Consider the following 18,338-nt stretch of genomic DNA (forward strand, 5'->3'; position numbering starts at 1 on the left):
TTGTCTCTTTGAATCCTGAATGCTTTCTCTGTCTCTGGTCATGTTCTGGCGAGTCACAACATAACTCTGTCATTAACTGTCAAAATAACATGCACAAGCAGTCAAGCAGGACACCAAGGATATGCGTGCATACTTTACAGAGTGTTAATGCACTGTTTTGTTATATGCCTAAAAACATGTCAGTATTCATTATTGAATGGAAATGTCTGCTTGAGACAAAGCTTTTTATGCATCTTCTTCAATTACATCACTCATCATATGGCTGTTATTGATGATGGAGCTAGTTTGAAAGTTTATACACAATCTGTCAGTTCAGTGGTTCCCAGTTCCCAATGACTGGGCTTCTTCAAAGAATATCAAACAATTCACAACTACTGCTCATGGGTTGTACTAATAATAATAATAATAATAACCAATTACAACAACAGAATTACTTACTTTTTTTAGGAAATATAGTTGGTGGTTTTTCCTGAAAATGTACTTATATTTCTATTTGTATATTTCCACCACAATCATCTGCTGACTTGTGGTTATAATGTGGTTGTCATGCATCATGAGTGTACAGTGGAACGATCACTCACTGCCGTTACTTTGAATACATTTGAATAATTACAGAAAGCACTCAGCCAAGGCTGCTCACATGAATCATTCCTCGCACCACTGAAAATCCATTGTTTAATTCAGAAGTTAGGTCACTCAGAAACATGTCCACTTTTACAGTCACAGTAAAAAAGCATGTTTCGTTTATTTTGTCTCCAGTAAATAATGTGACTGAGAGACACACTCTAATTATCTTTAGTGCCTGTTATTACACTATTATTGCAACCAATCTGTCCGTTTTTATGTCATCACTTCATCTGCACTTGGTACCACTGTGTTGCTACTTTCTTGAACGCTTTATCATTTCAAAGAATAGTTTTTGTCTCCCCCTCCTCCTCCCACTGTGCGGTGCCTCACCACTATGCGCTCTGATAAATTTGCAGGAAAAGGGGGTGGGGAGGTGGAGGGTTAGCAGCAGCAGGTGCGTCCTCCTCATCCACAGCATCCCCGGCCCCACCACGCGCCCCCCCCCACACACAGGACTTAAACAGGCCCGCTGTAGTGATGACTGTGTGAGTCAACACATGACAGTGCACTTGCTGCATGTGTGCGTCAGGACAGAGATGAACCTCGAGGTTGATTATGGAGGTTCCAGCAGCAGCGGCAATGGAAAGCTGCGCCACTGGCTCATCGAGCAGGTGGACTGTGGGAAGTATCCTGGACTTGTGTGGGAGAACAACGAGAAGAGCGTCTTCAGGATACCGTGGAAACACGCTGGAAAACAGGACTACAATCGAGACGAGGACGCCGCACTGTTCAAGGTATGTGGCACAAGTGAAAAAAGAAGTTATGCCTCGTGGGAAATCACGTTTTATGTCTTTATAATCTCGATAATGCAGGCTGTAGGCCAGTGGTACAAGTATATTGTGATTTTGCAACTAATAGCAAATGAATTGTGTAATTTGCACAAACAAAGATGACTTTCTAATGTCACCATTTATCAGCAAATTCTCACATGATGTGGTCATTGAGAACAATTGATAACTTCTGGAGGTCACATGTTCTCCCCGTGTGTGCGTGGGTATTCTCCGGGTTCTCTGGCTTCCTCCCACAGTCCAAAAAAAACAATTGAATTAGTCACTCTAAATGGACCATAGGTGTGAATGTGACAGTGAATGGCACAGCACCCCCGTGACCCCCCTGTGGAGGATAAAGTGGTAGATGATGGATGGATGGATGGATGGATGGGTAACTTCTGCATTTGTCCTCTGTGAAGCACTTTACTTTTGTGAATGTAACTAGACTATGCTAAAAAATATATACTCATTCAAAATCCAACAGTCAACCACACTGGAAAAAAAACGCTCACTGGCAGAGTCATTTTCTGGAGCTATTTTATCTTTACCATAAGAACTGGATCAGAGATTTATTCTTCTGTTCTCTCCACTGATGCCTTGTGTGTGATCTGTGCTCTCCGTAATGTTGTCTATGTACAGAGACCTGAGATCATGTATGTGATGATGGTACTAAAAAGAGGTTCGGGTTGATCCAGTATGGTACTTCATATTTTTTTTGCGTACCAAAATAACCAGAACCAGCCCAGGGCTCCAGACTAACCTTTACTAGGAGCACAGAGGAAGCACAGAGGAAGCACAGAGGAAGCACAGAGGAAGCACAGAGGAAGCACGGAGAAAGCAGAACATTTAGGGGCTCAAATTTTCTCTAATTTTCACTGTATTACTAATATTAAGACTAGACTGGCTCCACCCATGACAGTCAGCTGATTGGGTGACAGAAGAACTCAACTGTCTGCTGTCTATTGTCAAACAAAGCGTGCTGCCCTGTGTGTTATAGTGTGTCATGGTGTGTTATAGTGTGTCATGGTGTGTTGTAGTGTGTATTACTGGTAATAGTGTGTTATGGTGTGTTATAGTGTGTCATGGTGTGTTGTAGTGTGTTACAGTGTGTTATAGTGTGTCATGGTGTGTCATGGTGTGTTGTAGTGTGTATTACTTGTTATAGTGTGTCACGGTGTGTGGTAGTGTGTTATAGTGTGTATTACTTGTTATAGTGTGTCATGGTCTGTTATAGTGTGTTATAGTGTGTAATGGTGTGTTATAGTGTGTTATAGTGTGTATTACTGGTTATAGTGTGTTATGGCTTGTTATAGTGTGTCATGGTCTGGTATAGTGTGTTAAAGTGTGTCATGGTCTGTTATAGTGTGCATTACTGGTTATAGTGTGTCATTGTCTGTAATGTGTTATACTGGTTATAGCGTGTTATGGTGTGTTATAGTGTGTCATGGTCTGTCATGGTTTGTTAAAGTGTGTCATGGTGTGTTGTAGTGTGTATTACTGTTATGGTGTGTTATAGTGTGTATTACTGGTTATAGTGTGTCATGGTGTGTCATAGTGTGTCATGGTGTGTGTCATGGCCTCCTCGGCGTCTTTGGACCCCACTTTGAGAATAATTAGGGTCCACATATATTAACTTGTACCAGTTACTGTTCTGCAGGCCTGGGCACTGTTCAAGGGCAAGTTTCGGGAGGGGGTTGACAAGCCAGACCCACCGACATGGAAGACCCGTCTTCGCTGTGCTCTCAACAAGAGCAATGACTTTGAGGAGCTGGTAGACAGGAGCCAGCTGGACATCTCTGATCCATACAAGGTGTACCGCATCATCCCTGAGAGTGCCAAGAAAAGTCAGTAACTTCATCAAACAATGCAGCTTTTACTAACAATACATTTCAAACAGTAAACATTTAAACTACCACTATGGTTGTGATCATGGTTTCAACACTTCTGAGCTGTATGACTGTACGTTTTTGTGAAGTGAATTGTTCTGTGTTGCATGCAGGACCTCGACAGGAGAATAACCCACTGAGTCCAAGGAGTTATCAAGTGCAGTCCTACCCTTCACTGCAGAATCAGGTGCTTTTTATCAAAATGATTCATTTAATTCTTTATAGCTCTTATTTGTTAAACAGGTTTTTACCATGTCAAAAGCAACTCTTACCTTTCAGTTTAGTTGTCTTCATTGTTGCATACAGACTTACAAATGAATGAATGGGCTGCAGCATTAACAATGGCAAACATTCACAACTGATATAAACACAGAACGAGCAGAAGAATCTGCACCCTCCTTCATTTATTCATTTCAGTTCAGGTTTTTTAATCATAATTTATTCTCAAAAATGTGACACTGACTGACTCCTCCCTCTCCCTCGATCTCAGATCAGAAAAACAAACATGAGATGGTGCATGAGATGCTATTTGCAATAATAATTCATATTCATTATTATAATAAATAATAATAACAACACATAATGTCCCACCTTTAATTAAACATAATTAACACATTAACACTGGGAACCCTGTGAATGAACAGGGATAAAGAAAGACAATAATATTACGGGGTATGTCTCGAGACATTTTTGTCTCGGCAGTCTTGGTCTCGGTCTTGTCTTGGTCTCGGTCTTGTCTTGGTCTCGATCTTGTCTTGGTCTCGGTTTAGGCGGTCTTGACTACAAGTCTAGTGTCGTCACAGGAAGAAACGTCCGACACAAAAAACAAGCAGGGAAATGTCTCAGGTAGACTCAGGTGTATGTAGAGGCAGTACAAGTGTTTCAGGATATGGACTGTGTCAGACGGAGTCTGTCCTCCGCTGATGGAGCAAGAACTGAACAAATATTTTAATGATTCAGTGACCTTGACATTGATTAACTGCTTTAAAAGTCACTAGTCACTTGTTTGTGTGTGTGTGTGTGCGTGCTTGTGACGTGTGCACGTATCTTTGTATTGTTGGATTGCAGTATTGTACTTAAATGGTGTTTGACTAAATAAATGGGATCAGTGTTGTATCAGATTTAAATCACATCTGCATATCTCCGTTGTTGACTTAACATGAGGCCTAATCCATTTCAGGTAAGTTCATTTGGCTCCTACAATGGCTATCTTCAGTTTGATGTTACAATTTCGTCTACAAATGAAGTCTAATTTAAATCAGTTCTTCAGACAGGTGTTAGTTGTTTTGTCAGTAACTGTAGCGTCATTATAATGCCAAATTTTGCGCGCATAAAAACCATAATCAGCGTGCAGAAAGACCACTCTGTGCTCTCGCTGTCACTCTCTATGGTCTTGCTGTCACTCTCTGCGCTCTCGCTGTCACTCTCTATGGTCTCGCTGTCACTCTCTGCACTCTCGCTGTCACTCTCTGCTTCTGTCTCTCTATGGTTATATCTGTCACTCTCTAGCTCGCTGTCACTCTCTCTTTGTCACTCTGTGCTGTCACTCTCTATGCTCTCACTGTCACTCTCCATGGTCTCTCTGTCACTCTCTGCGCTCTCCAGCTGTCACTCTCTAGCTGTCACTCTGTGCTGTCACTCTATGCTCTCACTGTCACTCTCTATGCTCTCGCTGTCACTCTCTGCGCTCTCGCTCTCTCGCTGTCACTCTCTGTGCTCCTGTCACTCTCTGTGCTCTTTCGCTGTCACTCTTTCTTTGTCACTCTATGCATTCTAGCTGTCCTCTCTGCACTGACACTTTCTGTCCTCTCTATGCTCTCCTTTGTCACTCTCTGCGCTCTTGCTGCCACTCGCTGTCCTCTCTATGCTCTCACTGTCACTCTCTATGCTCTAGCTGTCATTCTCCGCACTCTTGCTGTCACTCTGCAATCTCGCTGTCACTCTCTGCACTCCTGCTGTCACTCTCTGCGCTCTGCACTGCCTCGCTTTCCTCTCTGTGCTCTCACTGTCACTCTCTGCACTCGCTGTCACTCTCAATGCTCTGGCATCATTCTCTGCTCTCGCTGTCAATCTCTCTTTGTCACTCTGTGCTCTGCTGTCACTCTCTGCGCTGTCACTCTGCACTCTCACTGTCACTCTCTATGCTCTCGCTGTCACTCTGCGCTATCACTCTCTACACTTTCACTCTGTGCTGTCACTCTCTATGCTCTCACTGTCACTCTCTATGCTCGCTGTCACTCTCTGTGCTCGCTGTCACTCTAAGCTCTCGCTCTCTGCTGTCACTCTGTACTCGCGCTCCTCTCTCGCTCTCTCTGCATGTCACTCTCTTTATCACTCTATTAACTGTCACTCTCTGTGCTCTCACTGTCACTCTCTATGCTCTCACACTGTCACTCTCTCTTTCGCTGTCACTCTCTCTGTCACTCTCTGTGCTCACCGCTGACACTCTCTTTCATCACTCTCTATACTCTGCTGTCACTCTCTGATGCTCTACTTCCTCTCTGCACTCTCGCTGTCCTCTCTATGCTCTCACTGTCCTCTCTGCTCAGCTGTCATTCTCTCTTTCGCTCTTGCTGTCCTCTGCCTCGCTGTCCTCTCTGCCTCCCTGCTGTCACTCTCTGCTCGCTGTCACTGCACTCGCTTTCACTCTCTACTCTGCTGTCACTCTGCACTCTGGCACAATGCTCTCTTATTGCTCTGCTGTCACTCTTTGGCTCTCACTTTCCTCTCTGTGCTCTCACTGTCACTCTCTAGCTCTGCTGTCCTCTCAATGCTCTTTAGCTGTCATTCTCTGCTGGCTCTAGCTGTCATTCTCTATGGTCGCTGTCACTCTCTCTATGCTCTCACATTGTCTCTCTCTTTCGCTGTCACTCTCCTATCTTTCTCATTGTCCTCCTCTGCGCTCGCTGTCACTCTCTGTGCTCTCCTGTCACTCTCTATGCTCTCACTGTCACTCTCTCTTTGCGCTGCTGTCACTCTCCTCGCTCTCGCTGTCACACTGCACTCGTTGTCACTCTCTGCACTCTGCGCTGTCACTCTCTGTGCTCACTGTCACTCTTCGCTCTGCAGCTTTCACTCTCTGTGCTCTCCTGTCACTCTCTACTCTTGCTGTCACTCTCTCTTCATCACTCTCTGTGCTCTCACTGTCACTCTCTGCACTTTCTAGCTGTCACTCTCAATGCTCTAGCTGTCATTCTCTGGCTCTGCGCTGTCAATCTCTCTTTGTCACTCTGTGCTCTAGCTGTCACTCTCTGCACTGTCCTCTGCACTCTCACTGTCACTCTCTCTGCGCTCCTACCGCTGTCACTCTCTATGCTCGCTGTCTCTCTGCGCTCTTTCGCTCTCCTGTCCTCTGTGCTCTGCTGTCACTCTCTCGCTCATGCTCTCTCCTTCCTCACTTCTCTGTGCTCTGCTGTCACTCTCTAAGCTCTCGCTCTCGCTGTCACTCTCTGCGCTCGCACTCACCGCTATCACTCTATGCTCCTGCTGCCATTCTCTATGCTCTCGCTGTCACTCTCTGCTCTTGCTCTCTATTTTGTCCTCTGCTCTGGCTCTCTGCAGCTGTCACTCTCTGCTGTGCTCTGTGCTTTTTGGCTGTCACTCTCTGTGCTCTGGCTGTCACTCTCTGCTGTCACTCTGTGCATTCTGCGCTGTCACTCTCCTGCTGACACTCTGTCACTCTCTAATATAAGCTGTCTCTCTCTGTCCTGTCTCTATGCTCTCACTGTCACTCTCTATGCTCTGGCATCATTCTCTCTTTTGCTGTCCTCTGCACTCTGCTGTCACTCTCTGCACTCTGGCTGTCACTCTCTGTGCTCTGGCTGTCATTCTCAAGCGCTCCTGCAGCTGTCAATCTCGCTGTCATTCTGTTATGCGGCTGGCTCTCTGCTGTCACTCTGCACTCTCGCAATGCGCTCTCTATGCTCTGCGCTGGCTCTCGCTATCACTCTCTACACTTTCACTCTGTGCTGTCACTCTCTGTCTCTCACTGTCCTCTCTGTCTCTCACTGTCCTCTCTATGCTCGCTGTCACTCTCTGTGCTCGCTGTCACTCTCTCTTGCTCGCTCTCGCTGTCACTGTGCTCACACTGTCACTCTCTGCCACACTCTCTGCTCACACTCTCGCTGTCACTCTCTGCTGTCACTCTGTGCTGTCCTCTCCTCTCACCTGCTCTCTATGCTCTCACTTTATGCTCTCTAGCTCTGCGCTGTCCTCTCTGCGCTGTCACTCTGTGCTCTCGCTGGTGCATATGGCTGTCACTCTGTAAATTCTACTCCACTCTCTGCTGGCTGACACTCTGGCTGTCACTCTCTGCTCTCTGCTGTCCTCTCTGGTGCTCCTGCCACCACTCTCTTACTCTAAACTGTCACTCTCTATGCTCTCACTGTCACTCTCTATGCTCTGGCTGTCATTCTCTCTTTGGCTCTTGCTGTCCATCTGCACTCCTGCTCCTCTCCTAAGCTCTAGCTGTCCTGCCTCTGCTTCATCACTCTCCTGCGCTCTGGCTGTCCTCTCTCTCGCTCTGCTGTCACTCTCAGATGCTTTCCTGGCTGTCATTCTCTCTTTGGCTCTCACTTTCACTCTCTGTGCTCTCACTGTCACTCTCTGCGCTCTCGCTGTCACTCTCAATGCTCTGGCTGTCATTCTCTGCGCTCTAGCTGTCATTCTCTATGGTCTCGCTGCTACTCTCTATGCTCTCATTGTCCTCTCCTCGCTCTAAGCTGTCACTCTCTATGCTCTCTCATTGTCACTCTCTGCGCTCTCGCTGTCACTCTCTAATGCTTTCTCACTGTCACTCTCCTATGCTCTCACTGTCACTCTCGCTCTAGCTGTCACTCTCTCTTTCTGGCTGTCACTGCGCTTTCTCGTTGTCACTCTCTGCTCATCACTCTCGCTTTCACTCTCTGTGCCACTGTCACTCTCTGCATCTTATGTCTCTCTGTACTCTCACTGTCACTCTCTGCGCCACCAACAATGCTCTCTGCCTTTCTCATGTCACTCTGTTGTACTCTCTGCACTCCTGCTGTCACTCTCTGCTCTGCAGCTGTCACTCTTTAGCGGCTCTGCTCTGTGCTCTCACTGTCACTCTCTGCACTCACAAGCTGATAAAAATGCTCTGGCTGTCATTCTGCTCTCTGCGCTGTCACTCTGCTGTGCTCTCTATGCTCTGCTCTAGCTATCACTCTAAGCTGTCACTCTGTGCTGTCACTCTTATGCTCTCACTGTCACTCTCTATGCTCTCACTCTCTATGCTCTAGCTGTCATTCTCTCTTTGCTGTCACTCTGTGCTCTGTCCTCTCTGGCTGTCACTCTCCTATGCTCTGCTCTATAAATGCAAGCTGTCACTCTCTATGGTCTTTCGCTGTCACTCTCTATGGTCTCGCTGTCACTCTCTCAGCTCTAAGCTGTCCTCTCTGTGCTCTTGCTGTCACTCTCTAAGCTCCTCAGCTGTCACTCTCTGGTGCTCTTGCTGTCACTCTCTGCACTCTCGCTGTCACTCTCTGCGCTCTCGCTGTCACTCTCTGTGCTCTTGCTGTCTCTTGCTGTCACTCTCTCTCTTGCCTTCACTCTCTACACTTCGCTGCCTCTCTCACTGCACTCTTGCTGTCACTCTCTGCACTCTGCTGCTCACTCTCTGTCTCTGCACTCTGCGCTGTCACTGTGCTCTGCGCTGTCTCTGCTCACTTCCTCTGCTCTCACTGTGCTCGCTCTGCGCTGTCACTCTCAATGCTCTGGCTGTCATTCTCTGCGCTCTAGCTGTCATTCTCTATGGTCTCGCTTTCACTCTCTATGCTCTCATTGTCACTCTCTGCACTCTTGCCTGTCCTCTCTATGCTCTCACTGTCCTCTCTCTCAAACTCTCTCTGTCACTCTCTATCTCTCTGTCCTCTCTATGCTTTCACTGTCACTCTCTCGCTCTAGCTGTCACTGCTCTCTTTCACTCTACTGTGCTCTCACTGTAAGCTCTGTGCTCGCTGTCACTCTCTGTCACTCGCTGTCACTCTCTATGCTCTCACTGTCACTCTCTGTACTCGCTGTGGCTGTCATTCTCTGTATGTCTCTGTGCTCTCAAAACATGCTCTCTGTGCTCTGCTGTCACTCTATGCTCTTGCTGTCACTCTCTATGCTCTTGCTCGCTGTCACTCTCTGTCTCTCTACTCTTGCTGTCACTCTCTGCTCTCTGCCTCTCTGCACTTTGCTGTCACTCTCCCTGTCACTCTCTGCGCTGTCACTCTCTGTGCTCTCGCTGTCACTCTCTGCGCTCTCGCTGTCACTATCTGCACTCTCCCTGTCACAAAAAGTCACCTGGTAAAAGCTGATTTGCGTTTTTGTAAGCCCCTCCCGCATCCAATTTTCAACACTTTTTCGCCAAACAACTTTCACACGTAAAGTTCCACCAGAATTGATGTGGTCGCAAAAATCTGTGAGTTTTGGGGTATGGGAAAGGCCTCAAAAACATGATTCATTTGAGAGAAAAATAATAATAATAACAATACTAATCAAAAGAATATTTTGCATTTCAGCTGACCTTGTGTGTGTATGTATTCATTCATTGCACCTTTCTGTTCTGTTTAATATTATTTGAAGCCCATGGTTATAATTATTCATAAATATGCATTGTCGAAATAACTCCATCTCTGATGTTTATAACAAACCAAACCGTTCAGGTAGAAAATTCAGCAAGTTCTGGTTATTTAAAAAGTCCATGTACCACTTCAACACATGATGGCCACCCTGTGTGCGGATCTAGCCTTTATACGCATGGCCTTAATCATATTCTTGGATACTTCTGCCGCCAACCGCAATGATGACCCGCCCTACCCTCCCTTGGATTGGCTCTGACCTAGGCGTTTAAGTGACCGATCAGAAAGGAGGGGGGGTTGCGGGTCGTCTATTCAATACCTGCCCCCCAGAGTGCCAAAACTCAGTAAAGTCAAGCGAGCAGAAGGCACGCAGCGAGAGACAGCACAGGGTGACAGACAGCGAGCGCAGAGAGGGCGAGAGCACAGAGAGAGACAGCGAGCACCGGTGACAGCGCAAGTGACAGCGGCGAAAACACGAGAGTGATGCCAGAATGAAGAAAGTAGGCGGAAACATTAAAGAGGAGAAATAACAGAGAGTGGTCTTTCTGCACGCTGATTATGGTTTTTATGTGCATGGAATTTGGCATTATAATGAGGTCATAAGTAACAGTCATGTATGGGGTAAGATAACTGTCAAAAAGATGCACACATACACAAAACAGTTACAACTTCTATTACTAATCCACAGTTTATGTTATTTATGAATTTGCAGCTGTCACATACAGTAACTGTCAAAAGTATGTCCCAGGGGCCCCAGGCATTGTGTGTTGAGCAGAAGATTCATGGATTTCACACACTGCGCATGCGTTCACAGCTAGCACCGAGCTAGCACCAAGATGAACGAGGAAGAAGGACTGCGCTGAAGTTAGTTTTAGGTTGGATATTCCTCCTCAGTTTCCACCCAGTGATGCTGCACCATCACGGCTTGTTCAAAGTCTGACCCATTGCTCTTAACCACGCGGTCTCATTAAGGTCATGTGACCTAATGACTCCAAGTCAGTGCAGGACCTTATATGAAATTTAGTCCATCTAATAGTTTTTAATTTTCAAAAACACTCCCGTCAACAACAGAGTAAAAATTAAAGGCACAGAACTTAATTCAATTCATAAAATTTGACGATACACCAAAAACGGAGATGATGTAAACATTAGATATAAAAACAGAGACAGAATGGACAGAGGAAAGACAGGGACATAATGTCTGTTTGTTTACATTAATGGTTTGTGCCACTTCTGTGTGGATATTTACTTGCCACTACATCTGCAGTGAAATATCCAACCTGACACTAATTTTTTTATTTTACTCATTTATTACTAATTGAATAATTCTTCCTCGCTCATCTCGCCGCTTGCTCGGTGCTCGCTGTGAACGCCTGCCCAGTGTGAGAAATCCATGAATCCTCTGCTCAATACACAATGTCTGGGCCCCTGTGACGTGTTTTTGGCAGTTACGTGACAGCTGCAGATTCAGAAATTCATAACTGTGAATTCATATTTGTTTTAAAGTTGTAACTTTTTGAACCATATTCATGTTGAATAAATCACAAGCGAGTATGTGCACATCTTCTCCCACAGTCATTTCAGTCCTCAACAGTAACAGTGAGTGAGCTCACATGACAGAAGCGCTAACCACTACACCACCGTGTGGCCTGTGTTATCCATCCAAATAGAATTATTGCGAACAATTTAGATCTGCACTGTCCTACAGAGAAGGAGCAAAGAGAGAGAGAGTGTTCCAAGCTGATTTTGATGCAAATTGTTCGTTTGAACAATTTGAATTAAAGAAGTCCTCCTGCTCTGCTAGTTCTCTGTTCTTCTGTAAGTGAATGAATGTGTATTTGAAACTGTTCCATGACATCAGTGAGCACAAGTTAAACTTTTTATCTGTGAATATACAGTTTTCCTGCATCCGTGGCTTTCCTGCAGTGGGATTGCTGTTGAAAGCTGAGGCTGACGCTGAATTGCTGATTTGAGCGTTTGAATTTGTACGAATAGATTGAAAGATACAGAACGTGAATTTGAGCTGAAGCTACGCTGCGTTGCTGGCATGAATCAGATAAAGTTTTATGAAAAGTTTGAACACTTACAAAGTCGAGGTAATGCGCGGAGGGTTCCGCGTCAAGTCATTCAATACCACAAATTTGATTATGTCATTTGAAAAACCGCCACCCTGAAGTACACAAACAACGGCAGGAAGCTAACGCTAGTAACATTAGGCAGCAGACAAAAAGAAAGCAGCGCAGCTGGGACTTGACCAAAGGAAGACAGTGGCCAGGGCAATAACGATCAAGGTAATGGAAATGATTGCTCTTGACGACCAGCCCAGGGTTCCGACGGTTGATAGCGCATACTGAACCCCGCAACAACCTGCCAAGTCGGCGCTACTTTTCTGATGTTTTGCAATTGAATAAATATCTGGTTGCCATGAATACTGGCAAGTTTGATAAAGTATTTTAACATGTTTTCTTTTATTATGGCAGCTCTTAGTAGAGCTTGTCAGGTATTGTTTCTCATATCTGTTGTGTAGTTTTATTGTTAAGGGAAGTGGGGCGGTTGTTGTTGCCGGGAGGAAGGGTTGTTGACTTTATTTACGTACCCAGTGTAGACGCCCTTATCTCGGTTACAGTAACTTTGGCAGGGTATTATTTTTATTTATGTTCACGTTTGTAATTTATGATCCAAACTTTCTCACAGGAGTTTAGTGAGTTGAGGGAGTTAAACTGTACTTTAATTTAGTTACACACTTGCTACAAGTGGTAAAGGTTTCTAAAAACCTTTACTTGTAGTTAGTTACTTGTGTCTTATGTGACCTTGTTATTTGGAGGTAAAACATGTTTTGAAAATAAAGGAAGACATTCAAAAATTCAGCTTGCGTGATTTTCATTCTGTACAAACTTTTATCATCTCAGAAACTTTTTTTTAAAACATATATCGACATCGGTAGATATCGGTTATCGGCCATAGCAGCAATATTAATATCGGATATCGGTATCGGCGGAAATAGTCATATCGGTGCATCCCTAGTAATAATAATGGTGCTGATAAGCGTAGCCTCGAAAACTGGATCTTGATCCTGCAACCTGCATGATAAGAATACAGAGAGAGAGAGAGGGAAGGAAGGAAAGACACAAACTAGGGAGAGAAAGAGACGAGGTTAATGACAAATAAAAAGTCGTAATCATATCCTGAGTGTGAGAGAGTGAATGTGCGTGCACCACAGCAAAATCCCCCAGCAGTTTAGTTCTATAGCAGCATAACTAAGAGATGGTCCAGGTTTCCCTGAACCAGCTCTAAGTATAAGCTTTATCAAAAAGGAAAGTTTTAAGTCTAACTTTAAATACAGAGAGAGTGTCCGCCTCCCGAACTATCATTGGAAGCTGGTTCCACAGGAGAGGAGGAGCCTGGTAACTGAAAGCTCCGCCTCCCATTCTGCTCTTACAGACTCTGGGAACCACAAGTAAACCTGTATTTTGTGACCTAAGTGGTCTATTAGGGTGATAGGGTAAGACTAGGTCTTTCCGGTATGAAGGGGCCTGACCATTAAGTGCTTTGTACGTGAGGAGGAGGATTTTAAATTGAATTCTAAACTGTGGGTGGAGCCAGTGTAGAGAAGCTAACACTGGAGTTATATGGTCTCTCTTTCTAGTTCCTGTCAGAACTTGTGCTGCAGCATTTTGAATTAACTGAAGGATTCTAACAGACTTGTTGGAACATCCTGATAATAAGGCGTTACAGTAATCTAATCTAGATGTAACAAAAGCATGAACTAGTTTTTCAGCATCCTGTAAAGACAGAATGTTTCTAATTTTCATAATGTTCCGCAGGTGGAAGAAGGCTGTTCTGGAAATGAGTTTTATGTGTGAATCAAAAGAGATTTCCTGGTCAAAAGTAACTCCAAGGTTCCTCACAGTGGAACTGGAAGCCATGGTGATGTCATCTAAAGTGACAATGTGATCAGAAAGTTTTTCTCTGAGGGGTTTAGGGAGTATAAAAGTTTAAAAGTAGAAAGTTACAGGTCATCCAGGACTTAATGTCTCTGAGACATTCCTGGAGTTGAACAACCTGATTTATTTCATCCGGCCTCATCGATAAATATAGCTGTGTGTCATCTGCATAACAATGAAAGTGTATGTTATGCTTTCTAATAATGTTCCCTCGAGGAAGCATATATAAGGTAAAAAGTATAGGCCCAAGCACTGAGCCTTGTGGAACTCCACAATTAACTTTTGTTTGTAGTGAGGCTTTATCATTAACATGAACAAACTGGAATCTATCAGATAAGTATGATTTAAACCAGCAGAGGGCAGCACCTGTGATACCAAGAGTCTGCTCCAATCTCTGCAGTAGAATATCATGATCAATGGTGTCAAATGCAGCACTAAGATCTAACAGGACAAGTAAAGAGACTAGACCATTATCTGACGCCAAGAGAAGATCGTTACTAACTTTAACTAGTGCTGTTTCTGTGCTATGGTTTAATCTGAAAATCTTCAGGCCATTAATGCGCAAATATTCACATGATTAGAGATGCAACTAATGATTAAGACCTTTTCATGTCCACTACCGATATCAGTTTCCTGCTGTGATGAATTTGTTTTGTTTGTTTTGGGACTTAGTAACCCAGTTATGCTGCTTTTCCACGACATGGTCCTGACTTGACTGGCCTCTGCATGGCACAGTTATTTTTCTTTTCCATCAGAGAACCTGGTACCTGCTGTTTTTTTAGTTCCTGCTCTGATGAGGTTCAGCTGAGCTGATAAAGTCAACAGACTGCCGGCAACTGATTGGTCAGAGAGTGTCGTCACAATGAGCATGAGTCATGAGCGTGACGTCCGACATAAGAATCAAAGCCAACAATGTCCAACTGTAGATCAGTTTAAAAAAAAAATCCAAAATCTATTTACAGTGGATACGGAAAGTATTCAGACCCCTTTAAATGTTTCACTCTTTGTTTCATTGTAGCCATTTGCTAAAATCAAAAAAGTTAATTTTATTTCTCATTAATGTACACTCAGCACCACATCTTGACAGAAAAAAAAGCAGAAATGTAGAAATTTTTGCAAATTTATTAAAAAAGAAAAACTGAAATATCACATGGTCATAAGTATTCAGAGCCTTTGCTGTGACACTCATATTTAACTCACATGCTGTCCATTTCTTCTGATTGTCCTTGAGATGGTTCTGCTCCTTCATTGGAGTCCAGCTGTGTTTAATTAAAGTGATTGGACTTGATTAGGAAAGGCACACACCTGTCTATATAAGACCTTACAGCTCACAGTGCATGTCAGAGCAAATGAGAATCATGAGGTCAAAGGAACTGCACAAGGAGCTCAGAGACAGAATTGTGGCAAGACACAGATCAGGCCATGGTTACAAAAGAATTTCTGCAAGGTTCCATAATCCTTAAATGGAAGACGTTTGGGATGACCAGAACACTTCCTAGACCTGGCCGTCCAGCCAAACTGAGCAATCGTGGGAGAAGAGCCTTGGTGAGAGAGGTAAAGAAGAACCCAAAGATCACTGTGGCTGAGCTCCAGAGATGCAGTAGGGAGATGGGAGAAAGTTCCACAAAGTCCACTATCACTGCAGCCCTCCACCAGTCGGGGCTTTATGGTAGAGTGGCCCGACAGAAGCCTCTCCTCAGTGCAAGACATATGGAAGCCTGCATAGAGTTTGCCAAAAAACACATGAAGGACTCCCAGACTATGAGAAATAAGATTCTCTGGTCTGATGAGACCAAGATTGAAGTTGTTGGTGTTAATTCTAAGTGGTATGTGTGGAGAAAACCAGGCACTGCTCATCACCTGCCCAATACAATCCCAACAGTGAAACATGGTGGTGGCAGCATCATGCTATGGGGGTGCTCAGGACCTCAGACTGGGCCGAAGGTTCACCTTCCAACAAGACAATGACCCTAAACACACAGCTAAAATAACGGAGGAGTGGCTTCGGAGCAACTCTGTGACCATTCTTGACTGGCCCAGCCAGAGCCCTGACCTAAACCAATTAAGCATCTCTGGAGAGACCTGAACATCTGATCTGCAAGGAAGAATGTCAGAGGATCCCCAAATCCAAGTGTGGAAAAACTTTGTTGCATCATTCCCAAGAAGACTCATGGCTGTACTAGCTCAAAAGGGTGTTTTTACTCAATACTGAGCAAAGGGTCTGAATACTTATGACCATGAGATATTTCAGTTTTTCTTTTTTAATAAATTTGCAAAAATTTCTACATTTCTGTTTTTTTTCTGTCAAGATGGGGTGCTGAGTGTACATTCATGAGAAATGAAATGAACTTTTTTGATTTTAGAAAATGGCTGCAAAGAAACAAAGAGTGACACATTTAAATGGGTCTGAATACTTTCCGTACCCACTGTATAAAAAGTCTACTTATAATTCCAAAATCTACTTATAATTCCAAAGTCTACTTATAATTCCAAAGTCTACTTGAAGTTCCAAAATCTACTTATAATCTATTTATAATTCCAAAATCTACTCATAATCTATTTATAATTCTCAAATCTACTTCAATTTCCATAATCTACTTAAAGTTCCAAAATCTACTTAAAGTTCCAAATCCCTCTGATCAGAGAGTGTCGTCATTGAAGAGTCATGAATGCAACGTCCAACACAAGAATCAAAGCCAACAAAGTCCAACTGTAGCTCAAAGTTAAAACGACTTAAGAATCCTGAAAACATTTAGCAAAGGAAATGTCTCTAATGTCAACAGAGTAGTCTGGTGTATGTAGAGACAGCACATTCAGTGACTGAAGGACTGAACCATTCTGTGAACAAATCTTTTTAATCCACTGCAGGGTTTCCTCCAGGAAACCTGCTAAGCCTGGTGGTAGCAGCCCACTGTGTTTTTGTAAAAAAATGTAAAAATTTGACAGGAAATTTGAAATGATGACAATTATGTGATATTGTAAGACATTGAATAACAATACTCAAACACCAAGTATAGAGTCTTACCAAAAGGCTCACTCTTGAAACACTGTTTTAACAACAATATCAATTTCTGGCCAGGATCTCCAACATCTCATCAACAATTTTGTGGGATCTATAATTAGCCCTCTTGCCAATCTAAAAAAGAAAGAAAAAGTAACATAACACATACCATTTATAATGTTTTGAAAACTTTGTCAACACCACAAAATATGAAAAAAGAAAGTGTTTTTTGACCCTTTCTTCGTGACATGTCGCGTGATTGGATGACGTTGTTAGTGTGTAGACAGTAGGTAGAGACAGGCAGTGGTTTTGGGGGTTCAGGTGTTGAAAAATACACCTCACCTCACGCCCCCCCATTTATTCACTTATTGACCATAGGATGTCGCCATTGTGCTTGGGGATACGGTTGAAAGCTCTATATACTGCCTTTGGTAACACTGTTTGTGGTGAATAAAAAAATCTATTTAAAATAAATAAACAAGTGGCACTTAGCCTGTCGAGGGGCTAAGTGATGCACTGATTCTAATACCCAAAACAACTGCTCCTCAGCGTGGACGGAGTCATCATTGCATGGCTGCATGAAACTGCTGTGACTTTGTTTTATATGATTTATAAAACAGTTATTTTCGGGTGGACTTTTTGTCAATTTTATAGATTTCTTTACAATCCCGACGTGCTGTGTTGTTGAGGGCATGAGGCTTGTATCTCAGGTCCAATGACACATTTATCTCTGGAAGTTAGTAAAAAAACCTGTATATTTTGTGGGTGAAGTGGTCCCTTGTTATTATATCAGTGGCAGAAATTTGACAGATGAAATGCTGATTTAATCACAGTTCAGTGATGATGTGTGAGCTTTTCTCTTTGTGTGTGTATGAATAATCACAATCCACTCGCTATGTTTACGCTGACGAGGAAGAGAAGTTCAGTGTTTCGCTGATGTTAAAGGGGACATATTATACCCTATTTCCCCCATTAAAATAGTTCCCTGGTGTCCTAATGAACATGTCAGTGACATGCTTTGGTCAAAATACCATAAGGATGAAGAATCATAGCAGTTCAATAACCCTGCTAAACCCGCCCCTTTCAGAACGCTCGGTTTTGTGCATGGTCCCTTTACATGCAAATGAGACACAGGCAAACACACGCCCACTTCTTCCAGGGGGTTTCTGATTTGTCCTCTTTACAGCGCTTTACAGCTCTATTCGTCTCCCCCTCCCTCCACTAGTTCTCTGACAATATCAACATGGCAGCGTGCGCAGGAAACAGCGAGAGTGCCGTCACAGGAAGAGACGTCCTAAATAAGGATCGAACTGAACACTGTCCAACTGTAAATCAGTTAAAAACACTTATGAACAGCACCGCTGATCGCCACTGCTGACCAGCTCCGGGCAGTTTAGGCAGATCGTCGCTCGCCGCTGGCAATCAGCGGTGACACAGAGAGTGCAGCACCGGTGATCGTCAGCAGCGTGCTGCATAAACAGCTGCTTTATGTGATTGTATCAGACTGAGTCTGTGCTCCGGTCATG

General features: G+C 43.9%; 1 protein-coding gene across 1 annotated transcript in view; it reads left to right on the forward strand.

Moving 5' to 3' along the window:
* Nucleotides 1-1,163: 1,163 nt before the first annotated feature.
* Nucleotides 1,164-18,338, forward strand: part of wwc3 (WWC family member 3) — a 49,197-nt gene continuing 32,022 nt past the window's right edge. The window contains exons 1-2 of the mRNA XM_044044563.1: nucleotides 1,164-1,361; nucleotides 3,055-3,245. Coding sequence (XP_043900498.1) covers nucleotides 1,164-1,361; nucleotides 3,055-3,245 — 389 coding nt within the window. The remainder of the gene's footprint in view (nucleotides 1,362-3,054; nucleotides 3,246-18,338) is intronic.

Source organism: Solea senegalensis, linkage group LG14 (assembly GCF_019176455.1).
Source record: "Solea senegalensis isolate Sse05_10M linkage group LG14, IFAPA_SoseM_1, whole genome shotgun sequence".
Taxonomy (NCBI): Eukaryota; Metazoa; Chordata; class Actinopteri; order Pleuronectiformes; family Soleidae; genus Solea; species Solea senegalensis.